The sequence below is a fragment of the Zeugodacus cucurbitae genome, chromosome 2 (assembly GCF_028554725.1).
Source record: "Zeugodacus cucurbitae isolate PBARC_wt_2022May chromosome 2, idZeuCucr1.2, whole genome shotgun sequence".
Classification (NCBI taxonomy): Eukaryota; Metazoa; Arthropoda; class Insecta; order Diptera; family Tephritidae; genus Zeugodacus; species Zeugodacus cucurbitae.
Window position 1 is genome coordinate 80,308,109 of NC_071667.1, and position 20,819 is coordinate 80,328,927.

Genomic DNA, 20,819 nt, shown 5'->3' on the forward strand with positions numbered 1-20,819 from the left:
AAGTATTTCATTGTATGACTGAACACCAAGTATCTTTTTTTATTTTTAAAAGGTTGCGATTTGGCCATTAAAAATATGCATTTTACATTCTCTTATCACAGTCTCCTTTGTCATGATTAGGGGTTAGGTGGGTTTCGCAGGTTGAAAACAAACAATTTTTAATATATTTTTGAAATTTATATATTTCATTTAAACAATATTTATTCATTTATCAATATTCTGCACATCAAAGATATATTTTTTATAGTATTTTGTAAAATTGTAATTTAAAAATTCCGAAAACTAAGTCGTTGGTACCTAATCTTCCTTTACGTCTAAAAAAAATGTCCTTGTCGTGGATAGCTTAACTTGGTTCATCTAAAATCAAAAAACCAAAAATATTTTTTTAGTATATGGATAAATATCAGTATTGGACGAATGAAAAAAATATATTTGAATTTTTTCATCCAATGACTAAATAATTTTCAAAAGTTATTGCAAAGATGTGTGCAAAACTTGAACAAAATCGCTTCATAACTTTTCGAGAAATCGTTGAGATTTGAGATATGTTTCTGCAGACCTGCGAAATGTTGCACTGATGTAGGTTGACGGAACTTCCACGGATCTATTTCTTAGAATTTTATTCAGATCGGATTGAAATTTTAAGAGAATATTTCTAACATATTGTGCTATTTAATAAGATTGATTTTTTTCAAACCCGTCTAAACTTTTAATTTACTAAAGACCTCGTTACATTTAGTAGTTATTTTTTGGGAGAACGAAACATATCTGATTATTTCCAGTGACGATTACAACTTAACGCTGTTGGGTCCAAAGTTTCTTTTCGTCGTAATGTATGTTAATAACCATACCCACGGTCTCAGGTCCTTTAAATTGGAAAAGCTAAAAGTATAATGCTTTCTCATTTTTATTCATCAGACCTTTCTTTGAGGCATTTTATAAATTTGAAGCATATAATTTATTATTATATCTATTTCTATAAAAATTTGATATGTATTTGTTAACAAGCATTTTATTAGAATTACAGATTTACTTAGATTTTGTGAGAAGAAATTGCTATTGAAATCAATATACATTATTTTATAAGTTCAACATTTAATTTTAAACTCGATGAAATATTTTATTTTTTTGGTTAAAAAAATCCATGAACTTTATCAATTCTCTGAATTTTTAGTTTTCTGAAGACAGCTGAACTATTTTCTCAAGATCTTCTCTCTAATTTATTGATATCTTTGTATAGTTTCTGTAGAAAAAAATTAATAAAAGAAGTTTGAAAAGTCTGCCATATTCTCAACTCCATAGTTTAACTTCATTATTTGTGATTGGAAATCTAATATTTGATATATCATTGATAAAAGCCCTTAAAGTGGTAGCATTGAGTATAGCGTTTATACTACTTCAATGAAATTTTTTTGAGAAGAGAGCAGCGCTCAGCTTACTTGAACCTATACAATAACTACTGTTTTTCACTTTGAGTCAATTCTGATGCATTTTGGTTTTCAATCACTTAAGTACTAATCTTTCTTCTTTCTCTACTAATAGTTCTATACAAATTCTTATGAAATAAGATGCAAATCAGAGCCAAACTTACAACAAAACAAAGTTGTAACTGAAATTTAAGAATTTTCTTACTAAATATAGTCACTCTAAGACAATTAAGCGAAGTCAACACAATACTACATACACATCTGATTATATATTAATAAAAAATATTAATTTTCAAATATTGATAAAACGTGATGAAAGCATTACGCGAAAACAAAGCAAATGCAATCAATTACGTACTCTAATGACTTTAAATTGGGCATTACACAGTTAAGTTTACGTTTAAATAATGTAAAGATCGAATACAAAGGCAAAATTATGGCGCATCGATTTACGATACAATTGCCGCGGAAAGTTGCATATCATCACATCAGTTATAGTTGCAGAAGAAACAGAAATAGTAATGCGCGTAAAAGCAAACAGTAAACAGACGGTAGCGACAGCCGACAAGTCAAAGTAACACATACACACATGCATATACCATAAATATGTCTATGTAAATTTATAAAGAGTCAAGTAATAAACAACAACAATAACGCTAACGTACAGCGCATAATAATAATGAACCGCGCGCGGTTTTATTCATCGGCGATTTGTTGCAAGTCAGCATGCTTCTGAACAGTAGCAACAAAAACAAAAAAAAAAAAAATCGAAAACGCCAAATAATACAATACACATTTGAAAATCAATATGAAATTGAAAACCAAAATCAGAGAACCGTAATCAGAATGAAAACGAAGTCGACAAACAAAAAAATTGCGGTGCAGCGAACGGTATGTCTATATAGTTGATTCGCATGCATAGCTATATAGTAACTATATTTATATATGTATAAATATACATATATAATATTTGCATTTTTCATGCTTACGGCATTCGCATGCGAAATCTCTTTTCATCGATTTTTCTAAATACTTAAAATATACGAGTATTTCGCTTTTTATTATTATTTTTTTTTATTTTCAGTCTGACACATCGTACGTGTTATGTTAGTTGTTGCGAAGACAAGAATCTTGAGAATGAGTTTTTCAACACAATACGCACCACTTCTCGGCTCTGGGCGGAGCCTGATGAATTGACGAGTTTTGTTCATGCGCCATTAAAGGCAGCATTCATAAACAAGCATAAATCAAATTCGACAGAAAGGCAGCGTGCTGATGGGCAGCGAGTCGTTGGCGATCTATTACATCCGTGCATGGAGGAAAAATGGGTATGTTTGCACAGTGGGACGAAGGAGATGTATAATACAAAAACAAATATAAAAATAAATTATCAATATACATTTAAGGCAACTAAGAATAAGACTTAAAGCAATACAATTCCATGGGCTCATAATTTCTTATATTTTTGAGGGAAGCTAGAAGTCGTATAAAATATCATTATATATAATTTCGTAGAAATATTTGAGAGCTGTAACTTATTTTAAGGGCTTTCGTCCGAAATAACGGCCATTCAATATTATTCATGTCAATAATATTTTTTTTAATAAAAAAATAGATATTATTTTCTTATTTTTATTTTATTACTTATTTTTTATTATCTAGAGATATAGATTTATTGGGGATTATTGATTTATATTTTAATATAAATATATTTTAATATAAAAAAACGATATTACGACGACGTTTCCGACGAGCGATCAGGAGCATCCGTATTGACAGCATAACTTCTATCAGTACCATCTGAAGTGAAAATAAAAAATATGTCTTTATGTAGTTAAGACTAGATTATATGAAGGAAAACAATTTTTGGTTGAAGATTTTACAAAAAATTTGAAATTTTGTACAAATTTTATTTAAATCAATGTCTTGATAAATTGTATCCCGAAGACCTGTGCAAGATTTCAACGAAATTTAATCGAAAAAATATCGTAACACTTTGAAAACCAATTTAAAATGCGGCACGCTGATGCGAACTCTTCTGGAGCGCGCAACTTCTTTAAATTGTATCTCCACAAGCTATCACTAAGATCAACAATTTTAAATGTTTTAAAGTTTAGAATAGTATTTTTGTAGAACTTTTAGAATTTAAAAAAATATTAAAAAAGTCAATATTGAAAACCATTAACTTAAATCAAATATAAAAAATATAAATAAATAATAGGATAGATTTATAAAGCTATATATTATAGTTTAACTAAGTCACTCTGTCGTTTTAATTTTTCATTTATTTATTTTATTAAATGTCTGTAGAAAACAGCAAAGAATGCATACTCGTATAAGTAAATATATGCACTAACAATACCGGCTTGTTACACTGTTAAATTGTAGTAGATTCTCGCTCCCCTGTGTAGAGCACATAAAGAGGTGTGTGCTTAACATTTGCAGTTTCATTCGCACAGTGCATGTTGTCCCGCTTCCTCCACCGCACGGAACTTATTGCCGTGTCATGGTGGTGGAAAAAATGGCGTACATATACAAATGCCAACAACAGCATTATGAACAATAGCACAGCTATGGCTTCTCCGCTGCGGACAGCTACAACGTATGTGTGGGCAGAACCATAGCCTTTAATTCGAAACGCTCACACCGCCGCGCGCAGCACTACGCTTGAATGTTTGTGTGCGTATGTGCTCGGTGTGCAAACCAGAAAATCGGGTTTTACGGCAAAACATTTGTGATGTGAGTCGAACGAAATCGGGCTGTAGACAAATACTGTTGGACAGCAACGAATGTGGCCAAACGGCTGACTGACTGACAGACAAGGGGAACAGGTTCGCTGGTTGTCTAGTCGCAGCGAGTCAAACACAACAAAAGAACGGCTCGTCATGAACAGACCGAACGGAACGTAGGAATCGGACCGTACGCGTATTTGAAAGCGGGCTTTTCAGTTTTGTCGCCAACAGCGACTCTTGCAATACATTTTGGTTTACATATATTTATTAGAAACGCAATTTCACTTGAATTCGAATTGGATACTACCGGCGCGCTTAAATGAATTACTCGAAAGTGATTTAAAAGTTAAAAATATACTAAGCAAGAATTTAAAAATTGAGAATATCTGAACATAAATTCCCGTGCGCGTCGCAAAGTAATGCCGTGAATTGTGGAAAAGTGATTGAAAAGTGTTTGAAGAATTCTAAAGAATAAAGAATTATGGTGAATTAAATACTTAGTGATACATTTCATGAAAAAAATATTATTTCATTAAGTCAAAAAAGCTTTTAATGTATTTATAGCTTATCAAAGCTATCAAATGTGCTGTGTTTAAAGAAAATAGTGCACAACAATAATAAAAACATATAAAAATCATCCAGTTTATTGCTTACCCACTAAAAAGAGAAATCCCCTACTTTAACTAAACAACACAAATACTTACAAAAACAAAATCATAAAAATTATTCTGTAACCCTGTGTCACTATGAGCTCATTTCTAATGGGTTACCCACACGCGCCGCATCACGTTCAAAGCCCGATGGGTATGGGTAATGGATTAGACCCGAAATTTCCGCCTGTGGCCGACGACTATCACCACTATAACGGCCATTACTCCATGACGGCAACGACGGGCCATATGTCGGGAATGGGTGCAACGATGGGTGGTGGCATGCCTCCCACCATGCCAACGCATCCTCATGCTACGCACCCCGCCGACATGGTCAACGACTATATGGCGGCCGCGGTTCATCATTCTGCTGCTAATCATCATCCGCCTCATCCGCATGTCCATACAAATAGCGCGCTCTCGGGTCACCATCACAATAACGGTTATACGAATTATGCTCCCACACCCACCCATCATCACCACCAAAGTCTTGGTTACTATGGCCATCATGCGGCGGCGATGCATTCCGCTCCGCCGGAATTCATATCGGCCGGCGCGGTGCATTCAGATCCTGTAACATCTTTGGGTAATGGTGTTTATCCACCGCCGGTAAATACACCGAACGGTTTAAGCGCTTCGCTTACCACGAATGGTTATTATAACGGTTATTATGGTACAAATGGCAGTGTTGGCAGCGCACATTCGCAAGGTCATTCGCCGCATTCCCAAATGATGGATATGCCCCTGCAATGCTCCTCAACTGAACCACCGTCAAACACGGCATTGGGGCTGCAAGAATTGGGTGAGTAGATTCGGTAGAGGGGTTTTGTTTCTTTATATTAAAGAGTATTTAAATGAGATTTTCGATCACACTTTCCAATAGGTCAAAAAATCCAAAAAATTACTTTATTTAACAAGTACATTTTTTGTACCGTTATTATTGTGGCGGTGGAAAAAAATTTTCCTAATAAGTTTGTGAAAATGCTGATGATTTGTCAGTCGATTTGGTAGACCTGACTATAGTGGCAATAGAAATGATTTTGTTCTGAAATTTCTTTAATACTTTGGGAGTTCAAGTATTCTTGTGGATAAATACTACTTTTATTGAACTTCGTATTTAATTATAAGACTTGCGGTACTTATGGTAATGACCCAAGAATACCAAGATTTCTATATGTAGCTTCTTCTCAATGATGTGTTGTACGTTAGAGAGCTACATATATAGATTTCCGTCTTATGTCGGTATAAGGGTTCTTTATTTGTTCGTAAGCATGACAAAAAGTTTACTCAGTTTACTTGTTATACCTTGGGTGTCCGTTTTTGTGCATTTAAGAGCCTAAATTATTAATGGATCATTTGAATGAAAAAAAATTAAAGTTCTGTCTTGCTTAGAGATCTAATAACACAGTCCGATTATAAATCTAGGTCTCTACCACTTGCACTACTGTCAACCGAATTTTCCGAATTGACTTTTTCATTGATAGTAATGTTGGTTTGTGGTGGTACCATCCCTTCCAAACTACTACTTTCAAATGACTTTTGAATTTTAATTTCCCAAGATCTTTTGATGTAGTTTCTTTACAACATACAACCGACGAATTAAAAGAGATAGTAGTAGTTTCAGCATTCTCTTATAAAGGTTTGTTTGGATTGGTTTTGTTCCAATGTTTCAAAAAATGCAAATTTCTAATATTAAGTTTTCAAAAACTTGGTATTACTAAAGGATTCTGTCCAAACCCTGATTTATAAAAAAACAGTCTGAATAAACATATATTTTCTCTCAGAGTGTAATCCGCAGAAGCAAATTTGAATAAAAGTTAAAAAACAAGGAAATATAATATTTTTTCTTTGTTTTAGGACTCTAAATATGGAGATTGAAATAGATGTTATAATCTTTGAGAATCACTATCCGTCATATAGGTTTTAGGATTTTAGGTTATAGGTTTTATTGAGTTTTTCATATAAATTTAACTATTCATTTTTAGATTAGCCAGAGCAGTATTTATTTCGAAACGAAAGCTCCGAATTTTCGATATATAAATTAATTTTTATAAGACAAACCCAACAGATATAGCTGAACTTCCCTAACAAGTACATCTATTACTCGAAGTTCTCTATAACTCGAAATCTTGAATTGACAATAGAAGTGATATTTCATACAAATTACCTTCCGTTAATCGGAAGTCTCTCTATCTTGAATTTTTTTTTGTAGATTATGGTGATTCGAGTTAGGGAAGTTCAACTGTATATATATTTATTTAAAGGGAAAATAATACAATATTACCTATAAAATGGTCTCTAGAAACAGGTACCTTCAATGATAAAGATCGAACATAAAGAATATAAGAAAATAAATGTTAAGGCCTTTTAAAATTTCGTTTAAGTATGGTTTTTATATGCTAAAATACTGACAAAATCATGGTATTCCCATATTCAATTTCATTTCTGCCAGCTTCTTAGAAAACCTCCGACCGTTTCTCCAATCTTATTCTTTAGTTATATATCTTTATATTGAAAAATATATTTTAAATATTTTATCAAGAATTATAAACAAATATTATATCATACTTCTTTAAAGGTCTCAAATTGGAAAAACGCATTGAAGAAGCAGCACCCGCCGGACAACAATTACAAGAACTGGGTATGAGATTGCGCTGTGATGATACTGGATCGGAAAATGTTAGTATTTAAATCAACCTTGTAGTTAATTAATTGTATACAGTAATACTTTTTTCCATATTCACATTTTAAAGGATGATATGTTAGAGGAGGATCGACTTATGTTAGACAGATCGCCCGATGAATTGGGTTCAAATGGAAATGATGATGATTTGGGCGATTCAGATTCGGATGACGATCTAATGTGCGAGACAACAGATGGCGAAAGAATCATATATCCATGGATGAAAAAAATACACGTGGCCGGCGTTGGTAAGTGACTAATAATAGTATAATTTAGTTGTTTTCAAGTAGTTACTCTTGCTATATGTTTAAAGCGAGCTAAAAACGGCATCAAAACTAACTCATTAAACATGAAATTAAGTGACATTTGTAATAGTCATTAATCAAATACATTCTCATACACAAAGTGTTACTAAAATAGATCAAGTGCCGAAAGAGAACTTCAACTTCCGAAGTGCGTGCGCATGCATAGTGGCACGAGCATCTTTCAACACTTCAAAACTCAAATACAAAACCTTTGGCACAAAAATGAGATTTCAAATTATAAATAAATAATCATAATTGTGTTCCACTTAATTACCTGCACTTAACGCGCTTGAGAGTTTAAAAAAGAGAATGAAATTGAAGAGAGTTTCAATTTCATTTTATTATGACATGCCGCACTAATTGTTTGTTTAAAATATGGTAAATGACTCCCGTGGGATAGAAATATAATATATTTAAAGACTGGCCAACAATACACGAAGTCACACGCCTCAATTAATAATTCAATTATACATATATATATATGTACAAATATTCACTAATTTTTGAGTTGAAGTGTAGCTCATTTTTTACAAAAACAAAACAGCGCCAGCATGGAATGTGGGTTCTTGAACTTGCACTGCTGGCTGGCCGGGCTAAGCATCGAACAAGTCAAATGCTCAAATGTCAAATAATTTAGATAGTTTTCGGAGTCAGCGCCAGCCTTAGCGATAATCAGGTTCCTACACGCTTCTGAGGTATGCATGTACTTGGACACGAGTCGATGATAAATGTCACAACATTAACATCGAATGACACGGCTCATCCGTCACTCGGTCGGTGTCATCGCCGCTTGTGCGCGATTGTGGCACTGTGCGCGTTGCATTAGGCTGTACGCAGTTGTTGTCGTTGCTGTACGCAGTTGTTATGCCAAAAGGCATACACGTATTTATCTCCTTCAAACGGTTGCTAGTTTGTTCTCCAGCGGACATTCAACGCTTATTACTTGTTGAACATTCATTTGATATTCATCATCATCCGCGTAATCGACTTCACATTGACATTTCATCTCAGATAGTTGGCGGGGAAAGTTCGCTGTGGCAAGGTGTAAAGGCGATGTTTTTTGGGGGGTCAAGTGCTTCAAATTTCATTTCGCTGTAATACAAAGAAGAAAGTACAGTAGCGTGATTTGAGATTGTGGTTTAAGTTCATAATAGAAAGAATTTTTTTTTTTTTTCAAAACTAAGAAATTTGTGCTTGAGTATAAAAAAATTCATAAATTTTATTAACGTGGCTTATAGCAAGCATCGTATACTAAGTATAGGTTTGCCTGACTAAAAATAGTAGCAGAGCGACATGTCAACACACATCCCAAATGCTTATACATATCTAAACATATGACGATAAAGACAGTAATTAACTGTATGTTTGGGTTGTCACACAATTGACTCCGTTTTCAGTCTATGCCACAAAAGCAATTATCAGCTGGCTACTGATAAAATAGACTACTAGGCTACCGGAGATAGCTAACTACATAACCACATTTCTACATATGCACATATCTACATTCGTGTGTATTCCCCAATGCACTTTTTGATGACCATCGGCCTATCTACAAACTAGAAAGCCATTAACGAAATGCGTTGAAGAATTAATTACATTGCGTGTTAAGCGATAAAGATGGAGTAAAAAGCACATTTATAGCACTTTTCTTTATACGAGTACACTACATATTACTACATAGAGACTGAATTATAAAAGCGTAATATCGGTTAACATATTAAGGGTTATTTTTAACGCATTTGTAGTGTGCAATTAACGTTTGTAATACATATAATCGATACATCGATTACACAGAACAATCGTTATTGTATGAAATAATCAATGTAATTTGTGTAACACAGGGTTGAAATGCTTTGACTATTGGAATAAATTGGAGTCTTAATAATTCGAGTATTCTATATTCTATAATATTCTATTAATAATATGTTCGAGTCTTTTATAGTTGAAAGTATTGGGGAATCAGTATTAAATATATCACGCTAGAAATCATAACGGTAGGAAATGAGGCTCAAAAGAAATGTCACGACTTTGTCCAGCTCAATTATATGATTAAAGTTTAATTTTTGTTCGAGAGAGTATTATGTAAATTTGTTCCAAAATAGCTAAACGTCGTGTCTTACTTCTGATAAATATTGATAATAAAGAGAAATTTTGTTAATGAAAGTATTTGGCGGACACTTTTTATAATTTCTGAAAAAATTAGTAGTATCTATGTAGTTATAATATAGTTGTAACGGGTGTTTTTTATTGGTGAGGTTTTGTTATTTACTCCGGAGAGTAATGGGTCTCTAGTCGAGATTGGGACTCTAGGTTTGGATTTTATTCGAGCCAGCCGCGGCGGTGACTTGCCAGAACTCATTTTTAAAACAATAGCCCAGTTTAAAAAGCACCCTTTATGAATAGCTAAGCGTCATGTTTTACTTTTAATAGATATTGATATATAAGAGAAATTTTTTAATGAAAGCATTCGGCGGACATTTCTTTTAATATATATTCCTTCTTCTTCTTGTTTGTTTACTAAGAGATGTGGTATTGAACCCTTTTAGCTTTATTTTCTTAAAAAGAATTTCTTCCATAAGAATTTTATTCTATATAATCGTCGAGAATTGCGTTCTATATTATTTCTCAGTTTTTTTTGCTCTTAAAATTAGTCCAAATTAGTTAAGTTATAGGCTTTAAATGGAATTGAAGGCTTTAATAGAATTGATATAAATATACTAGACCATAACTAGAAACAATTGTTCGATTTCTAGTAATAAATCTACATAATAAAGTACAGTTGGAGAAATGTTTCTTTATTTTAATGAGAAGTCATAAACAAAATAAAAACTTAGGTTCTTCTTAAATTGCCAGACATATATATATTAAATGTGAATATCACGTCCATAAATTTTGGAAATATTGGTAGCTACAGATAATAAGATTAAATATCATAGCGTGGGTAGGAATTTAATAAACAGTCAAATAAAGCTGTGAAAAGCCACATTTTTTATATCAAATATTAAAATTTATTAATTTTAAATTCATAACACTAAATATAATGCCATATAGACTTCAATGCTAATAATTTTCATCAAATAACTTATATAAACAAAGAGACTGAATATATAGATACGATATACATAAATCGTATATATTTTTTTTCAACAACCCTCATGTACAAATACAAAATAATGACAAACAAAAACATCAAGTCCATGCATTCCTACACACAATCGCGCAATGAAAAAATTGCTCAGAGATGGTTTTAATATGGCGCTTAGAAAAAAATCACAAATCGCAAAATTACGAAATAACAACAAACAGACGAGCCGTAGAAAAAATTCAAAGCACAAGTTCAATATTAGGTTTTAACACGGGCGAATTCAATAAATCTCTGGTCATGCGAGTACACAGCCTTGTAATCGAGTTTCAATGGCAAACAGCCATTCGCTACAGTACGCGCTCAGCCGCCGGCTGCCCCTTTGCTGATGCGATACCCAAATGTTGCAGCAGAGACAAGGCGTGCGCGCTGGCGCAGTCACTCGATGACTTGCGAAAAATCACATCCAACGCTCCAAGGAGATGCAGGCGGCGCACAGATGCTGCGAATATGCTCAACACAGACGCTTATGAATTGTAAAATCCGAAACAAATACAACACGAAAATGTTGAATACCAAACAAAAAAGCAAAAAAACAATAACAACAACTGTGCAAAACAGCAGCAGCAACAAAACCAAAAATAACGACATAACAAGCAACAAACAAAATCATCGTCATCGCCATCGCCAGCACCGCCACAAATCGGCAACAGTAACAACACAACAACACGGCGCAATATATCGACAATGTCGAGAATGACGGCGTTAAATTTGAAAAGTTCGCTTTTATGACAGATGAGGCACGAATACTCGTTTTCTCGTTTACTCGAATGAGCGGCAAATTAACACTGCCTTCATTTTTACCTCCCTCAATCACTTTTGCGCTGCACTTTCAAAAGCAATAAAAGCTTCAAATAATACAGAAAAAACTGCACATTGTGGCCTTGGTCATACCCTCACAGCTTAATTAGCGCTCTTTCGGCTGGAACACCAAACAATCATCGTACTCATCGCTCTATACAAAGGAGGGCAAATAAATAACTTTTCAATATCGCACTTCCCTTTTGGTCGCTTTTCGATTTGTATCAAATTAGTTCTGAAATTTACGCTAATTAAACTCTCCATTCTTATAATATTTTGAGCCTAACCTCCATAAGAATCAAATACTAACTGCTAGTAGGTGGTCACTTCATTTGTATCAAAGACTTCATTTAATTGTATTAGAAAAATATTAGTATAGCATTTAACGAAAGGAAAAGCCGAAAAGCCTCAGCTTGATTTCAACTGGCATTTTATACTCACTATTGCGCAATTCACTTTGTCTTCTAAATTAAGTTAGTATTAAAACGAATTTCAAGGTCATTTGCTGCTTTTGTATATATGCTCTGCTCGCGCCTCCACAGCGTGATCGTTAGTCGGCTTTGTTCGCTTTCGTTGGTCAATAAGCTTTATTATTATAATATCTTTTAACAGTTCGCATCAAGTCTCTATTGTTCAATGATATACTAGGAGTTTCCAGCACAGCTGTTTCACTACGCTGGCTTTTAAAAATTAACTTCCTGGAGTAAGGTACCAGGTGTATAATATAAAAATTTAAAAAATGAATACAAAATATGGCATTGGCCGTTGAGGGTGTTGAGAACTAATGTTGAAAACAAAAAATATTACGAGATGTTGCCCCCAAGAATACTAAAATCTTTGAAATTTCAGCTTTTTCAGATTTTTCGCCTTTTTTGATAATTTTTTTTTCTATTTTTCTATGCTTATACTGTTAATAAATCAAGTATGCAATGGTCATTAGAGTTGATATAAAATTGTGTGTTCAAAAAATAACGGGAATTTTCGTTTTTTTTTAATTCATTCGGCTAAATTAATGTTGTAGTCTTCAAAATAGTTTCAATTCTATATTTTGCACTACCTTAAGCGGTTCTTCCAATTGTTGAAATACTTCTCAAACTCAATCTGTAGGAAAACCTTTGGCTCTTTCAACGATTTCTCGTATGGCTCCCCTCTAAATTCAATATATGTGCATAGTTATATAATAATTTGGAAATTGAAAGTTCAATTACCTTACGTATATTGCTATAAATTAACAAATTATTAGCTCTAGCATTCATAGAGCGGCATGTATAACTTGTGGCATTTAATTTATTTTTTTTTTTTATTTCTGCGTGTGCGAAATTGTTGGGGAAGCTTAATTCAGCCCACACGCAGTTATTTAATTTTCCCGCATTTGTTTAGTTCACTTTGAATTTCATTCATTCATTAAACAAAATACCAAAACCCACGCAGAAATAGTAATCAAACTTTCGGCTAAACAAAAAATCAGTTCACAGTTGAGCAACCTTGAAATAAACCTCAAGAGTTTTGGTGGAAAATAAAATTTTTTTTATTAATTCAAATCACGATCTTCTAAGTAAAATCTTTTAAAAGTTTCAAATTTATTTAAACCGGGGTTAGTGTCATCTCTTTATAATTAGAGGCTTTGTCGAACTGTAGTAAGTCCTAGAAACCTTTCATAGAAATCCAGGTCCTCAGTCTTCGAGATTTAAAATTTTCACGGTTCAGTTATCATGACTTCCGTTCTGAATACTTACTAAGTATATTTGAGTTCTTCGAACAGTTAAGATTAAGTTTTCGAAATTATAATTAATTCAACAGTTTCTGAAATCTTTATAGGAAAATATTTTTATCAGACACATATATAGAAAAAGAACCGTACTACAGATACCCAACACTAACGGCAAAACTGCGAAAATTTATTACACCACATAAATTTACCGTTGAAACGTTATCCATTTTAGTTGTTTTCACTTGTGTGCAGCTTTAAACGCAGAGTTGTATTAGCATAGCATGACGACGCATAGCAGTTTTAGTGTTAGCAGCACATATGTAGCATACCGCATGTGTACACAGTAACTAACTTAAAATATTTTCCTTACTTTAATACATCGAGCGTTGCGGTGTGAGTTAGAGTGGGCTGGCCACCACCGCGAACGAGTAACGCTTGTCCGTCTGTATTATGAATTTGCCATGAGCTCATATTTATTTTAAGCAACAAATTGCAAGTCATGTGACAAGCTGCTGATGCAGCTCCCGCTGTTGTTGAAATGTTGACTTGCTTTTTTGCCATAAAACATGTGCCGTTTGAACATAACCCCGCTCCAGTGTTATGTGTGCGCACGAGTAACATATTTTAGTGTATAATATTTTCTTGAAATACAAATTTTTAATGGAAATGATAGAAAATTGAGGTTGATGAAAGGTTTAAGTAGTCGAAATTGAAAAGAGTAAAATTTAGTTTTTAGAGAGGCTAAAATAATGACTGTTATGAGAAGTTCATTGCAGAAGTAAGAAATAAAATGTCGTATTTTCTTTATTTTACTGTTACATTATAAAATTTATTAATAAAGACTCTCCAGATCAAAATCTTCTAGGGACTTAGTTGTATAAAAATTGCAAAAATTAAAAAAATATAATTTCAGAATATTCTCTCTTCATAAAACAAAAAAAAGTACAGAAGAAAAAAAATATTTTCTAAAAACAAAACGAAAGTCCATCTTACGCAAATTTCAGTGAAAACATGATTCTGTGCCATCTGTCAATCAATAAGTTTCAGTTACAGAATCACCTGCGGTCAAACACCCTCCAGACGCTGATCGATTACAAAAACCAGACAAATTGGCACAAAACACGGCGGATTATTCAGGCTTTAATGAAGAAACAGCAAAACAGAAATTTAATTCATAAAGAAATTTAATCTCTCCCTTCATTAACTAATTAGCGTTGAACATAACTGTTTATATTTAAATATTAATGAAGAGTCGAAAATGATACCCGATACCACATTGCCCATATAATGTCGTTTTGCTGTAATTTTATGCAAATTCCACAATAATATGTGCTAATTTCCTAAACGCTGCCAAACAAAATTATACCATATTACGGGTAAACAAAGAGCCAGCCACAATGGTGGTCCAGCGTAAATGCAGAAGCATGACAAAAAACGCGTAAAAAGAAAGAAAAAAAGAAATAATCAGTAAATTACAAATTAAAGTGTTGTCGCGATAATTAATCATATTTCATGAAATACATGCCTGCATGTGCCACCGATCGTATACGAAGAATAAGAAGAAGAAGTCGAGATGTCGACTTGCGGATGGGTGTGAACGAAAACAATAATTAAAGGTTGTCGTTCATTACAATCGAGCGACGGAAGTAACAATGTTATCGGACGACTGTTGGCCGGTGGTCGACGGCTTCGACGATTGCGTATGACCGGTTGCCGGTGTCAACGGTGTGACTGGTGCCTCAGTAACAGTTCTAAGCTGTTTACACGCACTCGTTGTCGATTTTGTTAAATCTACATACCGCCGCAGTCGAGTTGTCTTACAGCGGCAAGGCAGCACCGATCGCGTACGGATTAAAAAGATAAAACGAAATTAAGTCCGGTGAGTCTAATAAGCCGGCAACACGCTTGGAACATACAAATATGTAAGGTAAAACAACAAAGGGGGCAAAGTGACAATGAAGCCGGCGCACTTTTTTTTGTTTTTTTTTTGTTTTTTTACCGCGCTTACTTCACCTACATACTCGTGCATATGTAGTTGTGTCTGTTATGAATGTACTCGCGCATGCGCGTTGGCTGCAGTAGTGTCTTTCCAAAAGCGTTAAGTCATAATTGTGCGATCAATCATGCATAAATTGTGTGGAAAACAAACACGCCGACAACAGTGCGCAACATCAGCCGGCGAAGACGTACAAGTTTCAATTCTGGAAAATTTGGTGAATGGAGCGCAAAGTCGAAAATTGGCCCATATCAGCAAGTCCATTGTTCGTTTGCGTTTCACCCGCAGTCCACTTTGCCACATGCTATGGTAATTGCCTTTTGATGTTTTCGTTGCGGTACTTTTATTTTTACACATGATCCAAAGATCGAATGCTACTTGTTTCTGAGTTTTTTTGTATAGAAGCACATAAAAAATACATATAAATATTATGTATTTATAAATGAGAAGTTGCACACGCTGATTGCGCCGTTTTAAATGGTGATTCGTCGTAGAGTTAGTTGAATATTATATCAGGGGTCATAAAAATATATAAGAACCTATATCTAGCAAATAAAATATCTCTATAAAGCCTCAAAATATCGGTTGAATTTTTAAGAGACACTGCAGATATCCTTGAAAAACGTTCCCAAAACAGTCGGGTCTAAGTAATCGGAATGGACCCGGATTCTTATTCGGCCAAGAACTGTCAACTCGTCAGAATTTCTCAATAATTATTTAAGGAATGTTTTCTGTCGCTACAACAACAACAAATGACTGAAAACATTGATCCAGGAAGTTGATCCTTAAAAACTTTCTCAGGCAGCTGTGAATCTTGAACTAAAAGCATCCCACAATAGACCTAATTTTATCACAAATATTATCTGTTTTGTAATTTTATAGAACTAGCACTGTAGCCAGTCACCTACTTTTGCGTTGAAAGTGAATATAATTGAAGAAAATATTAAAAGAAACCCAGTTTTTGGCCTTTTAATGCTTTTACCTTCAAATTATATAACCTAAAGAACTCGTATATATGTATGTATTTCGATAACAACAAGCATACTAATATCTATACATATACACATACTATGTATATATAAGTATACCGTCAGTCCATAGCTTTATTGGCCCTCATTCCTTTATTTAAGTTGTATCATCTCAATGATACGGCACTTTACGTGTAATAAATTGGCCTCTTTTATTGTTGGCACATTAAGCATGCAATCAACACTCTCCGACTGCTTAAAGAAATCGAGACAATGACTGCGCATTTGGGGGATATCAGTTGGTACGGCTGTGATGTCGGGTTGCCATCCGTCATCAAGAATTGCATTCATTGGCAGTTGTTTGGTAGGTGAAATGATACGCACTTACGTTACAACAACATTTGGAATTTTTGTTTCTGTAATTTATCGATTCTTTCTTCTGGCAAATAACCTGGATCAGTTGTAAACGATTTGCAAAGGAATTTTTGCTGAATCAAATATATAGTAACATCAAAAATTTTGTTATTTCTGCTGAATTCAAGAAGATTAGTAAGAATATAAGCTGTTTCAAATGTAGTGTTGAGAAACGGAAATAGATCTATTGAAAATTTATTGGGAAAAATATTTCAAAACACACAAAAAAAATATCGCTTGAAATACCTCATCTTTGGACCTTCGGACACATTAGTTGGAACTCGCACATCGAGCATTCAGGGTTTCGTTCGCAGTTACCTCTTGATACTGAGTATTTTGTACGCGTGGTTCAAAAAACTAGTCAATCTCTGAATCGTTGAATCTAAAGTATTGAATCTAGATTGTATCAAGCTCTCAAAGTAAACAAAAAGTTAGCAAGTTAAGAAAGACATACCACTATTTGTTAGAAACCCCAACCGAAAATGGTCTTGATATAGTATCTCAACTTGGTACCAAATCCGGAAATCAAGAAAAAAATAGGTTAATATCACTAATACTGTTATATAAAAACAACACGAGCTACCATTCTCTGTTCATCTGCTATTAATCTTAAATCGTATTCCCAAATGGGCATTCGCCTGTCTTTACATCTTATTTACACATTTATTGAGCAAAAATAGAGATTTCAGTGAAATTGTTTATCGGATTGTAAAACCAATCAATTATAAAGCCATTTACAATGTTTGTTGTAAATGCAGTAAATCAATGAAAGAACAATAAAAATAAAAACAAAAAATGTTGAAAACTCTATAAAAGACAAATATATTTCAGCAGGGCACAAGTCATATTTCACTTTAAGTTAATATATTTTTCATTTGTTGACTCAATTCTAAATAGACTAACATTTGTGAACTGAAGGCTACATCTGTGTGTCTTCTACCGAAGAAAATATACTTTTGCGCTGCGGCAGCAGGTGTTGCTTCGTCAAACTTATCCAATTTTCTTGAGCCCACCGCTTTGAGAAAAAGGGTTGATTTTTCTTGTTGCTTCGCGAAAGTAACCAACTGCTTACACTGCGTGCCCTTGAGGGAAAGTGGCCGTCTTTTAAGTTCTACACTTAGTTATCAGTTATATTGTCCGTTTTTTCTTCTTCGCGCACTTCACAATTTTGATGTTGATTAATTGTGCTGTCGCACTAGCCTTTGGCCCCTTCGCGGAGTGACAGCGACTGCGACAGACGCATCAGTTGCCACACCTTCGGCAAACGAATGCACAACTGTGTTCGTTTTACGTTTTCCGACAAAGTTAAATTAAAAATTTCCACCAAAGTCAAGGAGTCGTCGCAACGAACTACTACAGCTAAAGTTTGATTAAATGCGCGAAACATTTGGCACAAATGCGGCTTACGCCTGTAGGGACTGGAGCGAGAGTGTGAGGGAGCATAACGATTAGCTGTCAGTTTAACATAATTTGATGGCTTCAAGTTTTGGCTAAGCGTTGATAAAAGCGCAAAATAGTTAATTATGTGGCACAAAATGAGCTTGAAGTTGAAAGTCGAAGTTTACATTATTAGCTTGGATACTGAGTTTCATTGTAATCATAAATATTCACCTCTAACTAACCGAAATCTACTTTCTTTTTAGCAAATGGCTCCTATCAGCCGGGCATGGAGCCGAAACGCCAACGCACCGCTTACACCCGCCATCAGATACTCGAATTGGAGAAGGAATTCCATTACAACCGCTATCTCACACGTCGAAGACGCATCGAAATCGCGCATACATTGGTGTTGTCGGAGCGTCAAATCAAAATCTGGTTTCAAAATCGACGCATGAAATGGAAAAAAGACAATAAATTGCCCAACACGAAGAATGTGCGCAAGAAGACGGTCGATGCGAATGGAAATCCAACACCGGTAGCGCCGAAGAAGCCGAAAAGAGTGAGTGCAAAGAAGCAAGCGCAACAGCAACAACAACAGCAGCAATTGCAGCAGAGTAGTCAGCAACAAACACAACAACCTCCAGTAATAAATGAGGTAAGTTGGGAACTATATTTGTATGAAGATATAGAAGCGGTTCCTGAATTTGAAAAGAAACATAATTTGAAATATAGAAAGGTTCTTTAATATTATATGTGGCTTAAATAGTTTGAAAAGTTGTCATGGAATGACTTCTATTAGAAATAATATAAATTAATCAAACTTTGGGAGAAATGTCACTACCTCATATAGGTTAGAGGCCCTAAGCTCTGGTGGGAGATACAGGAAATTATGATACTGATATAGGTTGAAAATCAGTTAGATCGGATATACATATTATACTTATATCTAACCATAATAATTCTCTGAGTAAAATTCGATATTTAAGACGATATACATATATGATCTACACATGATTCAGACAAAAATCAGACCTCGAATGTTTTGTTTAATTTTATTATTCTATATCTTGAGATATTTCAAATATTTTAGAATATACTATTGATTTAAGTATTTTGCTATTTAGAACTCAAGATGGTTCGAACTTTGAACTCTCACATAATCTTCAATTCTCTAACTTTTTATATCTTTTCTTTCAGTGCTTACGAACGGATAGTTTAGAAAGCATTGGTGATGTTAGCTCTTCACTGGCGAATACCCCCTATATGCCAGTGCCGAATGATCCGACGAATATGCTTAATGCCGCAGCGCTGCATCAGCATCCATGCAATAACAGTAACAACAACGGTAGTGGTGGCTATACAGGACCTCAACAACAACAGTTGCCAAATAGTCATACGAATGGTGGTATCAACGGTGTACCTGGCAGCTTGCAGTCCACAAACAACAACAATCAAATGCATGCGAATCTCCATCCCGCCAATCAGCACACACACACATCGCTGCCACCGCCAACGCAGCAACCGGATATGATGACGAATCTGCAGCATATAAAACAGGATTATGATCTAACCACGCTGTAGAAATCGTGGGTAGGGGATCGATGTGCGGCCTAGGGTTCTTAAAGATAATAAATTTTATATGAGTCTTGCATTTGATATTTACCTGCACTATTCGTCTTTTAAGTGTCATTACAACAACTTTAAGCGCAATAATTTTTATAATTTGGTGAGCAATAAACAGTTATCTAATTTAGTTAGATAATATTTTTGTTATGGACCTTTTTATTTTTTCTTCTTCTCCTTAATAAAATAAATTCGTTAAAAAAAATTAGAGTGCAAACTATATTTAACTTAAAGTAAAAAAAATTAATTATGCTTTTATTCAAAGCCATTACATATACATACACACATGTCTGTATGTATACCATTAGCTTTTCAAATTGCCACTTTCCAATAGTGGTCAATAACAGATTCGGAAAATGCAGTGAATTAGTTAAGTTGAAATTTAAATGTACATATGCAAATACAGTACAACAACAATGATGTTTTTGTACAATATGTACATATATAGTGATTTAAACTGTAGATATTACTGTACATTTACATATGGGGTTATGTAATTATAATATATACTATGTATGTACATGAAGTGCATATGTAATGTTATCGATTAATTTAAAAAGATTTCTTGGCTAAGGAAATAATATCAATACCTATAAATGAATATAATAAATACTTAGTTTTAGTGTATAGTTATAGTTATAATTTAAAATATGTTTTATTTAACTTTATTATAGTAATGTATAAGAAAGATTGTACACAAAATTATAGACAATATTAATACCAAATATATTGAAATCAATATCAGAGTTGTGCGTCTTTGAATTTTTATTGTTAATTGTAGATGAATTTGATCTGAAAGCTTCTTAGCGGTATGGAAAGTACACAATTTTTCTTCCGGTTGAAGTGTTGAAATAACTACTAATTACGATATTTGAGAACAATCCCACAGGGAACAACGGTACTACCTAATTTCGTTTTTTCTAATTTAATAATTTTTGCCTATTTAAAAAGTTCAGCCCTTTTCCATATGTATTAGACTTTTTTGAA

The 20,819-nt window shown here is 33.9% G+C and overlaps 2 protein-coding genes across 2 annotated transcripts in view; one reads left to right on the plus strand and one right to left on the minus strand.

Annotated features, from left to right (window-relative positions):
- Positions 1–20,819, minus strand: part of LOC105220669 (holocytochrome c-type synthase) — a 130,441-nt gene that overhangs the window by 12,718 nt on the left and 96,904 nt on the right. The window lies entirely within an intron of this gene.
- Positions 4,004–20,427, plus strand: LOC105220742 (homeotic protein deformed). The gene is made up of 5 exons (XM_011197206.3): positions 4,004–5,611; positions 7,388–7,488; positions 7,563–7,740; positions 18,473–18,864; positions 19,407–20,427. Exons 1-5 carry the CDS (start codon positions 4,906–4,908, stop codon positions 19,788–19,790), a joined length of 1,761 nt encoding a protein of 586 aa, XP_011195508.2. The 5' UTR covers positions 4,004–4,905; the 3' UTR covers positions 19,791–20,427.